The sequence below is a fragment of the Fonsecaea erecta genome (genome assembly GCF_001651985.1).
Source record: "Fonsecaea erecta strain CBS 125763 chromosome Unknown Scaff2, whole genome shotgun sequence".
Classification (NCBI taxonomy): Eukaryota; Fungi; Ascomycota; class Eurotiomycetes; order Chaetothyriales; family Herpotrichiellaceae; genus Fonsecaea; species Fonsecaea erecta.
Window position 1 is genome coordinate 948,124 of NW_017387245.1, and position 17,684 is coordinate 965,807.

General features: G+C 49.6%; 6 protein-coding genes across 6 annotated transcripts; 3 read left to right on the plus strand and 3 right to left on the minus strand.

Annotated features, from left to right (window-relative positions):
* Window positions 1-521: 521 nt before the first annotated feature.
* AYL99_02110 (hypothetical protein) lies at window positions 522-2,745 on the minus strand (the record flags this gene model as incomplete). The annotated part of the gene is made up of 3 exons (XM_018833626.1): window positions 522-1,310; window positions 1,357-1,563; window positions 1,618-2,745. 3 exons carry the CDS (start codon window positions 2,743-2,745, stop codon window positions 522-524), a joined length of 2,124 nt encoding a protein of 707 aa, XP_018696250.1.
* A 1,135-nt stretch (window positions 2,746-3,880) lies between these two features.
* AYL99_02111 (hypothetical protein) lies at window positions 3,881-6,019 on the minus strand (the record flags this gene model as incomplete). Its single annotated transcript, XM_018833627.1, has 2 exons — window positions 3,881-5,798; window positions 5,850-6,019. 2 exons carry the CDS (start codon window positions 6,017-6,019, stop codon window positions 3,881-3,883), a joined length of 2,088 nt encoding a protein of 695 aa, XP_018696251.1.
* A 1,927-nt stretch (window positions 6,020-7,946) lies between these two features.
* On the plus strand, window positions 7,947-9,291 carry AYL99_02112 (hypothetical protein; the record flags this gene model as incomplete). Its single annotated transcript, XM_018833628.1, has 2 exons — window positions 7,947-8,818; window positions 8,922-9,291. The coding sequence occupies 2 exons, from the start codon at window positions 7,947-7,949 to the stop codon at window positions 9,289-9,291; spliced, it is 1,242 nt and encodes a 413-aa protein (XP_018696252.1).
* Window positions 9,292-10,730: 1,439 nt separating this feature from the next.
* AYL99_02113 (hypothetical protein) lies at window positions 10,731-12,527 on the plus strand (the record flags this gene model as incomplete). The annotated part of the gene is made up of 1 exon (XM_018833629.1): window positions 10,731-12,527. The coding sequence occupies one exon, from the start codon at window positions 10,731-10,733 to the stop codon at window positions 12,525-12,527; it is 1,797 nt and encodes a 598-aa protein (XP_018696253.1).
* Window positions 12,528-13,567: 1,040 nt separating this feature from the next.
* AYL99_02114 (hypothetical protein) lies at window positions 13,568-14,405 on the minus strand (the record flags this gene model as incomplete). The annotated part of the gene is made up of 2 exons (XM_018833630.1): window positions 13,568-13,764; window positions 13,850-14,405. 2 exons carry the CDS (start codon window positions 14,403-14,405, stop codon window positions 13,568-13,570), a joined length of 753 nt encoding a protein of 250 aa, XP_018696254.1.
* A 1,429-nt stretch (window positions 14,406-15,834) lies between these two features.
* Window positions 15,835-16,212, plus strand: AYL99_02115 (hypothetical protein; the record flags this gene model as incomplete). The annotated part of the gene is made up of 1 exon (XM_018833631.1): window positions 15,835-16,212. One exon carries the CDS (start codon window positions 15,835-15,837, stop codon window positions 16,210-16,212), a length of 378 nt encoding a protein of 125 aa, XP_018696255.1.
* Window positions 16,213-17,684: the final 1,472 nt, after the last annotated feature.

The window sequence follows — 17,684 nt, forward strand, 5'->3', positions numbered from 1 at the left end:
CAGGCTGATTAAGGATACCGTATGTTCATAACGAATAGTGCAGTGACCAGGAGCTCTATTGGAAATCTCGAAGCACGACTTTGAAGGTCGTATTTGTATTCATGGTTAAGATAAAAAGGCATAGACAGTTATGCATCTTTCCCCCAGTAAAGGTATTGTATGGATGCTTATTGGGGCAGACTCTTTGCATTACATCGGCCGTACTTCCCTCTCCAAGCATTTTCATCAACGTCTCTTGAGATAGCTCCGATCATGTCTCAGGTAAACTGCATGGTAGCAACATGGCCTCGGGAGACCATTCAACTCCTGGAAAATTCGAAACTCTGTACAAGATCTTAGCTGGGATGAAATCAGAAGAGCACATGGTCCTTCGTACAAATCTCCGTGCAAAGGTGGAGATTATGCCACAGTTTGTCAATGCCAAAGGATATCGAAGAAAATAACAGCCGCTTGCTCCGCAACCTCATTATCTCACAAGCGCAGTCGGGCCTCTGCTCGTTCCGTCATGTAGATTTTGTTGGTTACAACAGCAACAACACACCCAGAGCTACCGCAAAGATGCTGACAATGCCACTGCCAGTCAGTGCATTTCCAGTGCCGGTAAAAGTGGCGACGGCGGGTGAAACTGGCGAACTTGACGAGCTCGAGCCTCCAGCTGGGATTGAGCTGAAAGCCGCCACGGGGACGCTGCCACTGGTAGGAATCCTTCCATGATCGCCGCTGACCCACGAAACAGACTCGTTCGTGGAAGTCGTTGTTTCCGGGGATACCGGCTCGCTGCTGGAAGTAGAGATCGTCCAATCGCTCCAGATTGGGCTAGGAGTTGACTTTACCTGGTCGACAGGGGTGGTCTTGGTAGTTGTGAAATTGCTCCAGAACGGGCTGGAATTTGACTTAACGTGCTTGATGGGAATGGTGTTGGTAGTTGAGATATAAGAGGCAGTTGTAGTCGAGATATAAGAGGCAGTAGTTGTCGAGGTCGCAAGCTTGGTCCGGGAGCTAGATGAAGTCGTGGCGCTAGATGTGGTAGAGCTCGAGCCACGACCGCATGGAAGCCTTGCTGCTTGTGCTTGCAACCCGATCAAGCCCTTGAAGCCGTCATACTCCCCTCCAACGCTCAAATCGTACTTTGTGCCGTTGACCGCAGCGGCTGGTACGCCAAAGGACGCAGAGTAGAAATCGTAGTACAGCGACTCGCATACTTTGGTCATGGCGGTTGGAATTTTCGAGATCGTCGGCAGATTGTTCACTCCCATTGCATTGATCAGGTCCACTGTGAGATCAACTTCTCCCTCAGTTCCGGACCGCACCTGCGCAAATTAGCGAATGCATTGAGCTGGGTTGGATAAATCTTACAGCTGCGATGATGGTCGCTTGCTGACTGCCTGAGGCATCCGCAGCAGCAAGACTTGAGTAACCGTTCTGGGAGAGAATTGTGTCCTGAACTGGAAAACCCTTGCCATTGTTGTCGTATGTCACGGTACTTCCTGAAGTGAGGCTGACTTTCACTACGAAAGACGAAATGGATGTCTTGGCGGGGATTGAAGCGTTGAATCCGTAAAACTATTCACAACGTAAGCAAAGAATTCGATCAAGTAGTGAAGGAAAACTTCTCACCGTGAAAGAATCATCAAATCCAGTGCCGTCACCCAGGGCGACAGAGGCGTCGATAGCACCAGCCGGAGCTCCAATTCGGTCCTTGTAGACAAGCTGCAAACTGGAGACCGATAATTTGGAGACTTTGTTCGTCCAAAAGCGAATAGCTCCCGAGAAGACAAGCTGATCGGCGTTGCTGATGGTGAGCGCGAGGTTTGCTGGCTTGACAGGATAAGCTGTGATCACTTCGGTCAAGGTCACCGAAGCCGGAACGGTGTCAAGCATCTTGCCAAGGATGACTGAGCAAGTGCTGTCATATGAATCTACCATGCTCGAGACAGTTTTGTTGCCGTCGCTGTTGAAGAGCCGGAGATCCGATCGAGAATCGACGTCTGGACCTACCACAAGTGGGTTCAAGGTGGTACTGTCGAGATACATGGTGAGGGTCGAGTTGTCAAAGGTGCTGTTCGTGGCATCGAAGTCTTGGACTCCAAGAGAGGTCGTACCCGCAGGGACAATGGTAGGGTGTTCTGCAGAATGCACTCCTCCAAGAGTATGACCGCAGGCTACAAGCTGGATACCTTCTTCCGGAGTCAGACCCATACGAGCAAACTCGGTGTTTAGTTTGTCAATATCGTCCTTGGGGTCAGGAACACCGGGAGTTCCTGCCTGGGTAGCGTCGATACGACCAGCTTTGAGTGGAATGGCGGGACCACCGCAGGCTCGAACCGAGGCGTAGGCTGCTAAGGCTAGCAGATCTGACATGGAGGCTCGACTGCTGTAGAATCTCGAGACGAAGGAGAGGGTGTTGTTGAAGGCGGGACCAGTATTCTCAGGAAAGACGCTACTGTCAAGTTCGAAACCGATAGATGCGTCCAAGCCGTCGGTCCCTTCAGCCACGTTGGCTCCGGCCATGTCGTGGAAGGCGACTCGTAAGAAACCTCCGGCGACTGAGTGACCTGGATTTGGGGCAAATGTGCAAGGGACCAAGGGGGCCATGAAGTTTCTGTTGCCGTAGCCAGAGGTCAAAACCATCAGATCTTCGAGCTCATCGTAGACTGGCGACGGCCATGTGATGGCAGCGTAAACATTGCTGATCCACTGTCCCCAAATGAGGCTGAGCAACAATCTCTCCCGCCGGCTGAGCATTTTTTTATGTTTGTACAAGTGGAATATAAACAATAAACGAAATGTGGACGGATAATAGATCTAGTGAGCGAATGGACAGATAAATGAAGACCTGGGCAAAACGAGTGAATACAGTTGGGTTAAGAGTGATAAATTCGAAAGAGAATGTCCAGCCTATGCGAGTTGAAGAGGCTGGGTGATGACAATAATATATCACTAGAGGTTCTTTGGACTCCATCTCCCAAATGTCTTCCAATGCGACCGTGGAAATCTCAAATTTGGCAATCTCCATTTCCTAGATTTCGATTCGTCGGGATTCGTCCAGCATGTCGTGTCAGCGAGGCTGGCCAGACTCGCGTAGCTGGAGCATTGCCCGAAATTTCGCGCTGTCAACTTGAAAGTGGTGCGACCAAGGACACAGGCGACAATGAGCAGGTTCTAGCAGGTATGTGACCTGAGAAAATGCGCTCAACGACAACGCCATCATAATGCTTAGGGGGTCTTATATGTGCTCTGATACGCCACAACGGCTCCCCGGCCACGAGGTGGAAATATGGTTACAGATCCATCAACTTTCATCTCTTCCTTCCACTCTGAGACTGGGAGACTTTGGGCGTGGTCAGCGCCTGTTTTCGGATTTCTTGGCTCGTCACCTCGAGCGCAGACCAACACCAGAGAGCAGTTCAACTTCTCCGTAGACAGTGTGATATTTAATTATAGCTACACCGGACATCTCCTCTGGGGTTGTTTAGATCTAGTGCCGTTTGGAATCCTCTGGGTCATAGGCACCGTAGCGAAACCGGTCAAAGGAGGCCAATAGAAGGCAGTTCAGATTGGTGACTGGTGAGTAAGCCGTGATTGGTCAAAGTATCGCGACAAATAGCGACCCGGGAGGGAACAGCGAGAAGAGGATACACTCAAACAGAGTGGAACACAAAATCAACGCCTTCTGAGAGAGCAAGGGTTCCGAAGGCCGATTCAGGTCAGGTGAAGAGACAGATAGCAGGTCTTGGGCAATAAGTCGAATCACAGGGAGGAACGCGTGCGAGAGCGAGGGAAAAAGCAGTTGCCGAAGATAAACACGGATGAGAAAGGGAGTTGAAGCGTGATTCTAGAGGGCTATGAGCGGCTAGCCCAGTCCTATGAGAAACCAGCCTCAATCGCCATTGACTTCACACCACAATTCTAAGCTGATAGGACCAACATCCAGATCCTCATTTAATGCCGGTCGAATAATTTCTCGATTCAGGCGAGAGACACATGTTGCAATCTGACTCCTCAGGCTTCCTGCCACTGCTGCAACAACTAGCACCCGCCCACGCGCTTCTAGCAAAGGAGCTCTGATCATGTCATCAGCAGCAGGCCGGTGCAGAGAAAAATGTAAGGAGCATCCGCTCGGTAATTGCGCAAACGCGAAAGAGTATTGGTCCAAGTCCGACAGTGGATCGTCTAACAGGTGCTTCTCGTCTTCGGTTTCTTCGCCTTCGCTATCGGTCGAGCTTTGTGCAAAAGGTGCAGAAGCTTCTGTATTCTCTGTATCAACCACGACAATAGAGGGTAGCTCGTCAGAGTGTAGGTTTGGTCCACAATCCAGCTTCATGGAAGGTTTATTTCTGTCAAGCTGTCTCATGTCAACTTCAGGGCGACTGCCCGCTTTTCCACGATCAGATCGATCACGGGTTTCCCGATTTACTGCAGCCGCAGGAGGATACAATGCCCGTTCTTCGATTGAGGCTTTAACGGAAGCCTCACTTGGGTTGCTGGATGTGAAGTGCCCTTGAACTTCGATCTCCGTTCGATGAAGCCGCATAGATTTGAGAGAGGCCGAAATTTGAGCCAAATACCAGTCGATTTCAGTCAACGTCCGAGAGATCAAATGTATATAGATCCGTGGTACATCAACGCTTGTATTGACCAGCTCTTGGAACAGTGGCAAAATGAATGACGCTCGATTGCCCGTAGCGACCAGAACGACCGTATCGTAGCCTGTGAGCTGAGGTGGATTTCCATAGGGGCCGTTGAGGAAAACGGTAAAGGATTTGGATGACTGATCCTGCCCCCAGCGAAACAGGTCAGATGTAAAACCACTATGTGGTTTGATAATCAAATCGACGTTCTTGCCTGATCCTGACTCACCCGGAAGATTTGCGATAGTAAATGGATGTGACTCAACTTTACGTAGGTGAGGTACAGTAATGTATATGTGTTGACCAGCCTTCCAACCAAATGACACATCTCGAACGCTGAGATGGATATATTTGTCGTCCAGGAGTCGAACTGTGGCGTTGTATCCGAACATGTGAGTTTCATTTTTAGCTTTAACAAGGTGAATGTTGTGCATCATCCATAAAAAGGTCCTTCCAAGTAGATCAAAAGCGATGAACCCAATAGACGCGAGTACAAAGTAGGTCGTGCAATGGGTGTGGGTGTAAGTTAGCCACAAGCCGAGATAAGCAGAAAGAACGTGCACCAAGAGCCAAATCTCATAGTAGGAGTTCCGAAAGAAGCCAAAACTCGTTATCACCATGAAACCAAACATTCCCCAAGCGGCAAAGCCCCAGATGACCATGGGCATAATCTCAATCTCCTGTTGAACAAAGTTTGTGAGATCCCATTCGCGATAAAAGAAAGCCCAGTGTACAATAAGTGTGACGAAGACCGTTCTGGCAGCCCATCGGTGAAACCAGTTCAGTCTTTCATGTGAGATACCAGTCAGAAGGCTGATAGGATTGATTCTGCAGCCCGTGCAATAGACCAAGGGGAGTTGTGTAGTCGAAACCCATGCTGCTCGATACCCCACCACTTCCAACTCGATACCGTAGATTGGAGATTCAGATTTGAAAATCACATTGGTCCATAGCATGAGAAGCAAGAGGATCCAGTATCCACAGAGGAAGAGTGTCTCTCCCACGGGAGGAGGAGACAAATATCTGCGCCAGCCGATGGTCCACCCGATCTGTCGGTAGCCAAAACTGCGATAGAACGCTTCAAGAAAGGCACTGTATCGAAAGATGGAACGGACGGGGCTTGAATTCTCCAAGATCGTCTTTCTTCTCACCCATACTGGCCAAAAGCTTGCGTGTGTCAGTGCGACCACACCTTGATCAAGAGCGCGAGGTACACACCTCCAGTTACGCTTGGAGACTGAGATCAAGCGTCGCACGGTAATGAAAGTTACAACAGCCAACACAATGTACCAGAAAAGATTGCGGAGAAACTGGTTGACAACATGCTGATGTTCAGATGCAGCGGAGTTGACGTGTACGTGTCGCTTCAAGGGCTCAATTTTCGACATTGTGTCTTTTCGCATCAAATATTCCACTACATGGGGTGGAATACGAGAAGCCGAGCTTGATTTCAGGTGAATTCAACGTAAACGTCTGACGATTCAATTGAAGATGCGTTCGATGACAAACGAGGCCGGAATTGAGGTTGTCGGCCGTATCCAGGGCGGAAGTAGGAGATCTCTGGTCTGCCAGGATATCCTGGCCAGTACTGGTACTACACGCGTTGTTCCCAGCCTCGACCTCAAAATTTGCTCCAAAGCGTTGTTATCTGCCTGCGAAGTACCAAGGATAATCCAACGAAACATGCTCATCACTTAATCAACCAATCAAGACGTATGACGCCATTGTGAGATCCACCCCATGACCGAATCAGGTTAATAGAATTGGTGGCCTTCTTGGCGCAGCACGATTCCTCCGACGTATTCTTTCCCGAGGACACGAACACGCAAGTCTGTCTTTTCTCCTGCGTTCGCAGAGCATCGTTATCGTTTCTCCAAATCTTCAGCTGTCTTTATGGATTCAACAAGATACGGAACACGCTGAGAGAGTCATTTCACTCGAGGATCCGAAGATGGCCGCGGAAAGTCATGCCCTGCCCAGGATCTAATACTCTCTATCCGAGTATTCCCATACTATATTGAGTCCGGAAGCAGTCTCTCCACCCTCAGACTTTCGATCTCGGGAGTGAAGACAAGACCCTAGTCTATCTCATATGGCTGTTTAGCCCTCCCCAACGTGCTCATCCTACAGCGATCCCCCAAACCGTACTTACCGCTGTTTTTGCGCGTCAAGGCACTGGTGAAAATTCGATATTCCGGTCTCGGCAACACATTCCACGTTATAGACGTCCACTTCCGAGGCATGTCCAGCTTCGAAGTCTGAGATGAGATTTCACTTTGTGCTTGTCTCCATCGTGCAGGAACTGGATTGGATTGGGATTGCCGTCAAAAATAGAAAAGAGTGATTCGAACGAGGCGATTCAAAACCGGCGTAAACCATGTCCGGATTTTCCTGATCTAGTTATTCTGAAACCCAGGTCGCGTTACGAGATATCGAGTCCATCTAATCCATTGTCTATCAGCTTCTCGACCAGTCACCGCCACCAGGAAGGCGTCGGCCGCCGCGTCTCGGATTCTCAGATTTTGAGCTTCTCCACGCTGGCAGAAGCCAACCCTCCTCGACCAGCTTCCACCCCGTCTCACTTTTGTGTGCTATTCTTGTCGTTTATCTCTTCCACATATAGGACCCTTAAGTCTTCATCTCGAAAAGCACCGCCCTCGCCCAAAAGATTGGGCCAGAGAAATTAAAGGTGCTTGACCTCTCCAAGCTTAACCGGCCCGTTCGGTACCAGGCGGGACAGAGGAAAGACAATTCGAGGGTGCTGTAGCGCCCGTCAGCGCGCTAGAGTGTTCGAACGTCTAACCTGACTACATATAAACCCCCCTTTGTCAACTTGGTCCTGTACTCAACAACCACTATAGTGCTGCACGCGAAGGGAGCAAGTTTCTTCAATTGATTGGATCAGCCAAGGATGCGGCACTGGCAGATTGTTGAGCAGATTTTGCAAAAATGTGCTCACCAATCTCCCCCTCCGCCACGATAAGCCCAATTGGAATGAGGAGATAGCAGCGCAAGCGAATGCACGACAGCAGAGTAATCCAGCTCTCACTCGTTGCTGTAAGTGATCACAACTTCGCTTGCTCAAGCACCCTATGCCGCCGCCAAAGTAGTCCCGTCCACAGATCATCGTCGCAGGAGTCCATTTAGATTCCAGGACCGCAGATGACTCGAGTGCAAGCAGAGTTACCAGCCCTAAATAACTGTCTCCGTTTCATGAGAGGCGGTTTTATTCGTGAATTTACCACGGCTTCCACGTTCTTCCATTTTCCTCCTGCCACATGCTCAGCGAAGTAGACTCCAGCGGCCGTGTCGACCATGGCGTTGATATTGCTTCTCTTCTTTGCAGCCCTTGCATTCGCCGCGGGAAATACAACCTCAATTATTGACTACCTGAACGACAATGACGGCACCTCGACCTTCGCCACATACTTGGCCAAATATCCAAATTTATCAAAAACGCTCGCCAGCGACAACATCACGCTTCTAGTACCCAAAAATTCTGCATTCAATGGAGTCACCAATATATCCGAGGCGCTCTTGACCTACCATGTCCTGGCAGGCGTCCATCACTCATTCAACGCCGACGCGTTCCAGTATATCGAAACATTCCCCCAGACTGATGACACCGATTCTTCTGAGAACAAAACCCGGATAGTCGTTGCTCGTGGAAATGCATTTTCCTCCGCTGCGACTTTCTGGTCCGGCAACAGTAAACAGAGTCGTTCAGATGTACCGGCAGTCAACTGCACCAACGGCGTGGTTTATACGTTGTCAAGCGTGCTCGAACTACCCCGGAGCTTCGACGACAGCTACAACCACAGTGCATTGAGTGGCCCACCCTCGCCATTTCTAGACGCCAAAATTCATGCACGCAACAGTTCGGCGCAAGGAATCAACGACGTATCTAACGTGACCATTTTTCTTCCCATTTCATACGCGTGGGATATGATTGGAAGCGTCATCAGCAATTGGACAGAGGACGAATTTCTCGACATTGTCTCCTACCATGTCGCTCAGGGGGTTTTCTTGCTTAATAGACTACCGTCAAAAGCCGTCACTCTCCCGACGCAGGAGGGCACTGACTTGACCATTACGTCGTATGAAGGCGACGCGTATGTGAACAGTGCCAAGATTGTCAGCCAGCCTGCTCTAGTATTCGATGGCGGTCTCGTCTACTCGATATATGGGTATGTATTGAATCCCGGGCAGCGACCAAGCAAGTCGACTATTCCTGCATTTTCACTTCCCAATTGCCCGTCGGCAGCGACTGACTTCTCGATCTCGCTACAGAGTTCTCAACCCGGCGAATCGAACCGCTGAACCAAGTTCAGATCCCATCGGTGTCGCCTACGCAAGCGCGTCATTTTCGACGAATTTCACATTCCCAGACAGTGGCTCAAAGAGTAGCGACAGTAGCACAAGCCTCTCTCTCGGCGCAAAAATAGCTATCATCCTCGGCTCGGTTATAGCAGGGGTTTTCTGCTTCTTGGTGGGTGTCTGGTTCTGGCACCACTGGCGGGCAAAGCGTGGGGGAAGCGGAGTCATTTCAACTGGCAAGATAACCGTCGTTGATGGCAATGCGTCGCAGAAGCATTTGGCGCGCAGTGACTCGATGGAGCTGACAAGCCACTATGGAGACTCTGTACACACTACGCGATAGGAACAGGTGGCGTACGGCAAGTATCAAACGGTAGCTGACGGAATTATATTGCATTTTATGTCGCTGGCAAGAGTCACGCTTGGTCTTTACTTCCAGCCTACTATAATCAATAATGAAGAGCACGGTGCCGGCATGAGAGGATCGAAGACAACAATCGCCTGCGCTGTGCTTGAATTGTCCAAGATACATGATACCCTGAAAGTATTTGATTCACTCGTTCACCGGCCGCATTCACACCGTCCAATTCCAGAGTTGTGGCAGCCTTTGCGAACAAAAGCGACCGGAGCCGGTTCCACAGTGCCTTGAATCGATCAAGTCGGCGTAAGTATGTTCTCTGTCTGTCAAAATCCCCTGACTCTGTGAGCGATGCGTGATCTTCGGCAACGAATGGAGCGAACAGGATTTAGAGAAAAGAAATCGCGCCGATTTTGATGGGTATTCGATGGGCATTGGAGAAACTCCACGGAACGAGTTACAGGCGCGATGGCCGTCGACGAGATCAACATGGTACACCATTCGACAAACACGAGCTGATTAGAAGCTTGCATGTCCAAAACCCCTTCCGATGATGGCGATTTACTGTGATTTCTCATGCGGATTGCTTTGATCAATGTATAATGAAGGCATCGTGCCAGTGAACCCTACGTCTCGAAGTGTCTTGGACACGATTTAGAAATGTCCAAAGCATATTTCTATCGAGTATCCTGTGTTCGTTAGTAATGACATATCTCTGAACAAGAGGGTTGCCCGGGTGCATGGCATTACTCCGAATGCAAAGTCGCCGGTGAGATCGCCTTTGGCAAGCGAAGTAGCTAGAAGCTCTCCAGTGGACCAAAGTGGTCGTGACAGCAGACGTACTGAAGACTTGGTGGTCAATGGCGAACACAAATGGTGAACTTTCTACCTTGAGTCCGTGCTCTGGCAGAATCCGTCTTCGCAATTCATCCTGAATTTGCGATTTCGAAGGAAACGAAACGCCATTGCATATACGAGGCAGGCAAGATCGTGTCGCGTCGTTCTGGGCAGGTGTCCTGCTTTCGCTCTAGCTTCAGCCCATCCCGCTCAACCTACAGAGTATAGTTGCATATCCATCCCATGTGCGTTATCACGCTAATGGATAAAAAACTTGCTCATATGTGGGTGACTCTTTTCCATCCCGTGAACGATCTCGCTAACGGACAAAACCTGCTCGATGTAGCCACGACTACTTTTCTGGGCTGCAGTACCAGGTGAGATATCACAGAACCCTCGAATTTATCTTCTCGGGATCCCTACCTCGTCTACTTGATCATCTCTTTGCAAACAGTCAACAACGAAATTGTTATATAACTTTGAGATCGGCAATTGAACACTTTCGCGAACGTTAGCCAATACAAGACTTCGACAGAAGGAAGCTTCGGCAGCAGAAGCAGCCTCATATATAGAGGCTGAAGCACCAGATGGCTCCCGAAAAGTCCCCTGCAGATATTTACCTTACAAGTGGTACTGAGACGAAAGCAATCAGCAATGTCCATCAAACGGAAGACGATTCGAACACCAAAATCCACGACGGGTTAGACATAATTCATGGCAATGCACCTAACGACAACTCCATTGACACCAACTTTCAAGCTGGTGTGCAGAAGGCGGAGGCCACAACAATTAGTTGGACAAAATCTACTTTGGTCACGGCTTATATAGCAATCTGGCTTGTCTACTTTGTCCAAGGCATTGTGACTGGAGTCAGTGGTGCCTTGCTCCCCTACGCGACTTCGGCCTTTGCTGAACATTCACTTATTCCTACCACTGGAGTTTTGAGTCAAGTGGTTGGCGGTGTCACAAATTTAGGTGTTGCGAAAATCCTGGACATTTTTGGACGTCCACACGGATTTATACTATGTGTATTTCTGTGTACTGTTGGCCTGATCATGTCAGCTGCTTGCAACAACGTTGAAGCATATGCGGCATCGCAAGTCTTTTATACTGTCGGAATCAACGGTGTCGGATACTGCCTCAGCGTCTTCATTGCGGATACGTCTTCACTTCGCCATCGCGGTCTTATGCAAGCCTTACTCAATTCACCATACCTCATTACATCATGGATTGCGGGCCCCATCTCGACATCATTCTTGAATGGAGCCGGTTGGCGCTGGGCCTTCGGAATGGAAAGTATTCTCCTTCCAGGAGTTACTCTACCGCTGTTTGGGCTCTTTATGTGGCAATACATGAGAGCTAAGAAGCATGGTGTCATTCCAAAACACAATCACGACGAACGTACACTATGGCAATCTGCGGTGTACTATACACACGAGTTTGACCTTGTTGGACTTTTGTGCATCTCTGGGGGATTTGCCTTCTTCCTCCTCCCATTCAATCTTTACACTCAGCAAGCTAAGGGTTGGGGATCTGCCCTTATTATATGTTTCCTCGTCTTTGGAGTAATTTTACTCACAGCTTTTATACTATGGGAAAGATCTTTTGCTCGGGTCCGTCTCACTCCATGGGCAATCCTTCGAGATCGAACAGTCCTCGGCACTTGCGTCACAGCATTTATGCTCTTTTTGAGTGTGTCTTGTTGGAATGGGTATTTTAGCTCGTTTCTTCAGGTGGTCAACGGTCTTACTGTGACTGAGGCAAGTTATCTCATACAAGGAGGCACGGTTTCCCAAATTGTCATGAATATTGTTGCTGGATCAATCATCTCATACACCGGACGCTACAAACCTGTCAGTCTCTTTTTCGGTTTTCCTTTGGTGGTCCTTGGTACAGGTCTAATGATACATTTCCGTCACCCTGATCATTATGTGGGCTACGTTGCCATGAGCAACCTTTTTGTCAATCTTGGATTCGGTATCTTGATGCTCACGGTCGAGATTGGCATTTTGGCGGCTGCTTCTGCACAGCAATACTTTGCTGTCAGTATTGCCTTGCTCAACCTGTTTGCCTACATTGGCACTGCCGTGGGTTATACAATCTCTTCTGCCATCTGGCAAGGCACGATGCCCGAAAAACTCGCTTTATATCTTCCTCCTGAGAGCCAAGGGAATCTCACCACAATCTATGGCGACATTCAACAGCAGTTATCTTATGAGTGGGGCACGCCTGTCCGTTTGGCAATTCAGAAATCCTATGGAGACACATGGCGATACTTGCTGATTGCTGGTGTCTCAACTTGGGTCCTGGGGTTGATGGCGATTCTCATGTGGAAAGACATGAATGTCAAAGGCATAAAACAGAACAAGGGTTATGTCGTGTAGCTTTCGACTTGGCAGACCTTACAGTACTGAGACAGTGAAGGAAGAAGAGGTAGCGGTCAATCATACATGAGAGCGTCAAATCGTTGCCTTAGTCTCGACCCATTTACTTCAGTACCCAGACATGTGATCTACCGCTAGTAATGCTCGAAACACCGTTACTCGTTGTCGTCATCTGAAATAAAGACCTCTGTTGCACCACCGCTCTCGCCATGTATAGGAGAGACCCTTCTGTCAGACTCGATATAGATTTTCCACATATCTTGATCTCGCAACCCCAAAACGCTGTTCCACGGATTCCGCTTTCTTGGGGGACAATCCTGAGTGGGTTGGGGGTTGGGGGTTGCCTCCTCAGGACAGCGGGCGTGGCCCGAAAAGTGGACCATGAAAGCGCTCTGGGCAGGCACGCGCTGGATTCGGCCTTTCCGAATATGTGAAACACCGCAACCGGGAGCCCAGGGGCACAGGTTATGGGTCCCTACATACTAAGTAGGACTACGGCTGTGCTCACTCTGCTCAGGTACGACTCAGGACACGCCAAACGGAAGCTCAGGATTGCACAGCCACAAGTAAGAATGGCTAGTCATTGTTCAGGTCGACTAGCGGAATGCTCAGGTCTCGAAATGGAAAAGGACTTTGGAGAGGTAAGGATTTGCCGCTGAATATAGTGGCATCCTGCGACCACGGAGCACCTTGTCTTGAAATACTTTACCCGGAACAACAGCAAAGCGTGAAGAGATAACATACGCAAAGTTCTACTATTATTCCCCCCGCTCTGCTCCTTTGCCAAGAAGAGCCGCCACAAGGTCATAAGAATACTTCAAATCTAAGTGCCAGTAATTGCCCGCGGTTGCCTTCACTTTCATCCAGGCGCCGTCTAGAGCTTGGACGACGTCCTCTGGCAAAGGGCCCTTTCCAGATCATTCAGATTGCTCTCCAGCTGGGAAAAACTGCTCACCCCGATCAGAATGCCGTCATTTCCGTCGTTCTCCATCCTCAAGGCGGAGTGTGACGCAGCCACCGCAGAGCGGTCTCGACGAAAGTCACGTTGTGTCTTTGAAGTATTTTTCTCGATACACAGCTGCCCTGGTGTTCTTATCACTGTATCGTCCTTCTGTGGGGATCGAAGCTGCCGTGGTGTATTTTCCAGACAGTATGCCTCCCGCGAGGGGATTGTAGACGACGATTTCCATGCCGTATCGTCGGCAACAGGGGATGAGTTCGTCTTCGATGGAGCGTGCTGAGGGGAGAGATAAAGGTTAGCGCCGACTTTGCTCACTCCCGCCCACAACAATAAGTCGCCCTCGGGCTCGCGTGCAACTCACTGATTGCGTTGTACACTGCCTGATATATGGTTCGACGCACCCAGCCGCGCTCATTGCACATAGTCACGATTTCCGCCACTTCGAAGGCCGTGTAGTTGCTGACGCCCAAGCGTTCGAACTTGCGGCGTTGGTATAATTCATTTACCGTCTCCCGCGTTTCTGCGAAAGGGACTGACCGCTCGGCGGCATGGAGGTAGAAAATATCCACATGGTCCGTCTGGAGTGCTTGTAGGGAATCCGACACCTTTGTCCTGAGGACTTGGGAGCCGTGGAACCCGGGATGTACAGGGTACACTTTGGTGGCGAGCACGAGGCCTCGCTTCTTCCATTGCGCCGCGGCCGTGAATTCTTGTTTACCTTCCATGTATAAGCGAGCGGTGTCGACTTCGCTGTAGCCGCGCTCCTGGGAGTGGTCGAGGCATCGGTTAAATTCATCAAGAATGGTGATGCGGCCTCCGGCGTTGGGGTCAGGGCCGAAGTTCATCAGACCCAGGATGGCACGAGGCTTGGGCTCCTGTGCTATGGTTGTTGTGGTTGCTGAGACGGATAGCGACATGGTGGCGAGAACCGTGGTGAAGGGAGGTTAGTGGTATTGCTTGCTGGGCGTTGTTGAGAGGGATCACCGGTCCTGTAGCACCCAACACGTCTTTTATGCTTTGCTTGTTTACGGAGAGCATTCATACCTTGTCCATACCTCCAGAAGAGAGCCATTTACTTCGTAACACTCTTCTATCTTCTCGATAGGGTAGAATTAACTCCGTCGCTGCAATGGCCGTGAGTTACAGTGTGTGGTAATGTTTGGTCTCCGATTGCGCGAGTTGTTTGCCAAGAGAATAGGATGAGATATATCAGTCGAGACTTCCATGAAAAATAGTATACAACGCTTGCGTCACTGTGGAATTCATAATCTAGGTACCTGCATATCACTCCATGCCTCTAGGGACCAACTGGGACGCTACGGGGACCCGGATATTAGTGAACATGTTTCTGTTTAGGACTAACATTGCTCCTGTTTAGACTAAAATATTTCCTGTTTAGGACTAACATAGTTCCTGTTTAGGCCTAACATGGTTCCTGTTTAGGACTAACATGGTTCCTCTTCAGGATTAGCGTTGAAGCCGAGGGTTCTCCGCGTGGCTCCGATGTCGCCGTGCGGAGATTCCAAGGGCGGCTTCAACAGCACCAGGTTTGCAGCAGAGACTATGCACTCCTCTGCAGCATTAACCCCAGACGTCGATCAGGCTATCCTCCATGCACTCAGAAATATACTACATGGCACTTACTTGGATTACTCTTTCTCTAAGCCCCGGCAACTTTTCGGCCCAGCTGTGGTGAAACCTACAGAAGATCAATTTCGTTTCCATCGACACTTCGGTTACATCGACCTGGTTCGCTGGACACGCGGCTTAGGTGATGGTCAATGTTCTATATCCCGCCGGTAGCATTTCTTTGTCATCCATTCAGACGAGTAATCCTGGTTGTGTTTGTTTACAATGATCCCTGGGCCTGGCTCTCTCACCGGGAGTCATTCGATATGCGCAAGACGATGATATCACTTTATGGTCTGTTATAGAGATTATCAATCAGGGCAAACATATTGTCCAATATACTTAGTGTGGACAACAGAGGCTCGACTGATCTTTCGTGTTCATAGGACATGTTCGTGGAACGAGCATGGAGAGACAGTGTCGGGCAATGCCCGGCTTGCCACATCTATCCCGTGTTGAGTTGCTCTGCACTCCCCAGGGACTCACCACTACGTAGCCGCCTTAATCATCCTTATGCATTAGATTAGTATACTGCTTGGATCGTTGAGGCCTGCCATGCTTTGTATATAGCCCAGTGTGGGCCTCGAGCAGTGTTTTCAATCATTGCAATTCAACACACCAACACGATCCAACATTTCCAGCACTCGCGACACATATATCCAACAATCACATTGATCTTCCTATCCTTTGAGATACATTCAAACTTTTTGGGAACCCATGACGTCGAAGACCTTTTCCTCTACCAATCTGCCAGTCAAGGCGACCATCTACCATGGAGTGGAAGATAAGATTCAGCAAGATTCTGTTGACCTACTCAAATCCTTGAAGCCGACCGAAGTCCTCTTGAAGATAACCCAAGCCAGCGTCTGCGGCACCGACATCCACTACATCCCATCGGGCATTGCGCTGGGCCACGAAGGGGTGGGTGTTGTGGAGGCCGTGCGCGACGCCGTGTCGACACTGAAAGTTGGAGACCGGGTGGGGACCTCAGATCTTCGCAACTCCTGTGGACACTGCAAGTACTGCTTGACCGGCCGGGAGATTTGGTGCTACAACCGTGACACCTTTGGCGAGCAGAATTTCACCACCGGATAGCGATAGATAGTAGAATCTAATCCAATCTTAGTTATCTAGTAGCTATATTATTGTTAAGGATGCCTTATTGAAGATAGGCAGTACTCGGCGATAGATAGAATCCGTGGTAATAAGTATCCTTTACGTATCGTATCAACAAGACTCAAAGCTTGAGAGAAGGAAGCTTTCCGTGTGTGGGAAGCGTACCTTTTCTCCTATAGGCCTGGTAAGCCTAATTGGCTTAGGGCCGTCCCAGCGGTCCCTTTACTCCGCTCTTCCACTTGAGCTACAGTGGCGCATAGGGATACTTCTCCCCTGCGAGTCACGTGCTCTTCTGCTGCCTTTGTGACAATTATAGAGTGGAGGTAGCCGCCCTTATCAAAGAAATAATAAAAAGCTAGGGTGTCGGTTCTTCGTTGGCCCTATCTACCTAAATCTACCTTACCGTCAAAATAATAGCATATAAGCGCCAATATACCTGAGGAATAAAGCACTTGAACTCGCTAACCTTATGGGGATACGGAAATATAAGGGAAGCGGGATAATAGCGAAGCTTAACCTAGACTAACCCAATTTGGAGAAAGGGAACTTTTGTGAACATAACGTTAACTAGAATCGATAGATAAATTATAAGTACTATAGGCTATGCCGAGACGATTAATTAGTACCTATAGGCGGGCGCCGGGAACCGGGCCCCCTAGCCTAGACTATAGGCGCGACTAATCCTTTCCTCGGACCGCACTCCACCGTACTCAGTCACGTACTAGAGTATCTCAGGTTGAAGCGGCAAGGCTTAGGGCTACCCTCAGGTCCAAAGATGGAAATGGAATATCCTCGTGTCGACATTCCGACCTCGAAATGCCTGTTTCATCATCGGAATCTCGACGCCCGTCTCGCTCCCATCCCAAGTGACCTTGCGCCGCTCTTGCCCAGGCTGGCTCGGCTCAGGCTCGGCTAGGCAAGCTCACCTTACCAACTACGTTGGGCGTTGGCACCCCCAACTGATTGTCTTTCTAATATATAATATTCTTTTGGACCGGCCGGCCAGCCATAGTTTTTCATTCAAACTTTTGCTACACGGTACATTTACGGTGTATATATAAAATACATGTCTTGATACTCACAATGGACCGGCCGGCCGGCTGATTCGACCTTGAGTGTTTTGCTTTTGCTTTTCCTTTGGCTTGCGTCTCGCGGCTGGTTTCTTCTGGACGAGTTCTTCAAATACAAGTGGCTTTCCCAATCTGAGACAGGCGAAACGGATGAGTGTGACAAGACTTGGAAATTCCATGATGGATGGACGGTTCCATTCATATCCGCACTTGCCCGACTACCCGACTGCGTCGAGGTACTGTTGTTGTTTTATCGACCACCCCCCTTCTTCCTTTTACACGACCGAGCTCGGTCCACAAACGAGTGTATGTGTAGGCTTTTTCCCTCGCAGTGCCTCCGCAGTCAATATCTCCCATATGCGTCGTGGGGACGCGGCGTGT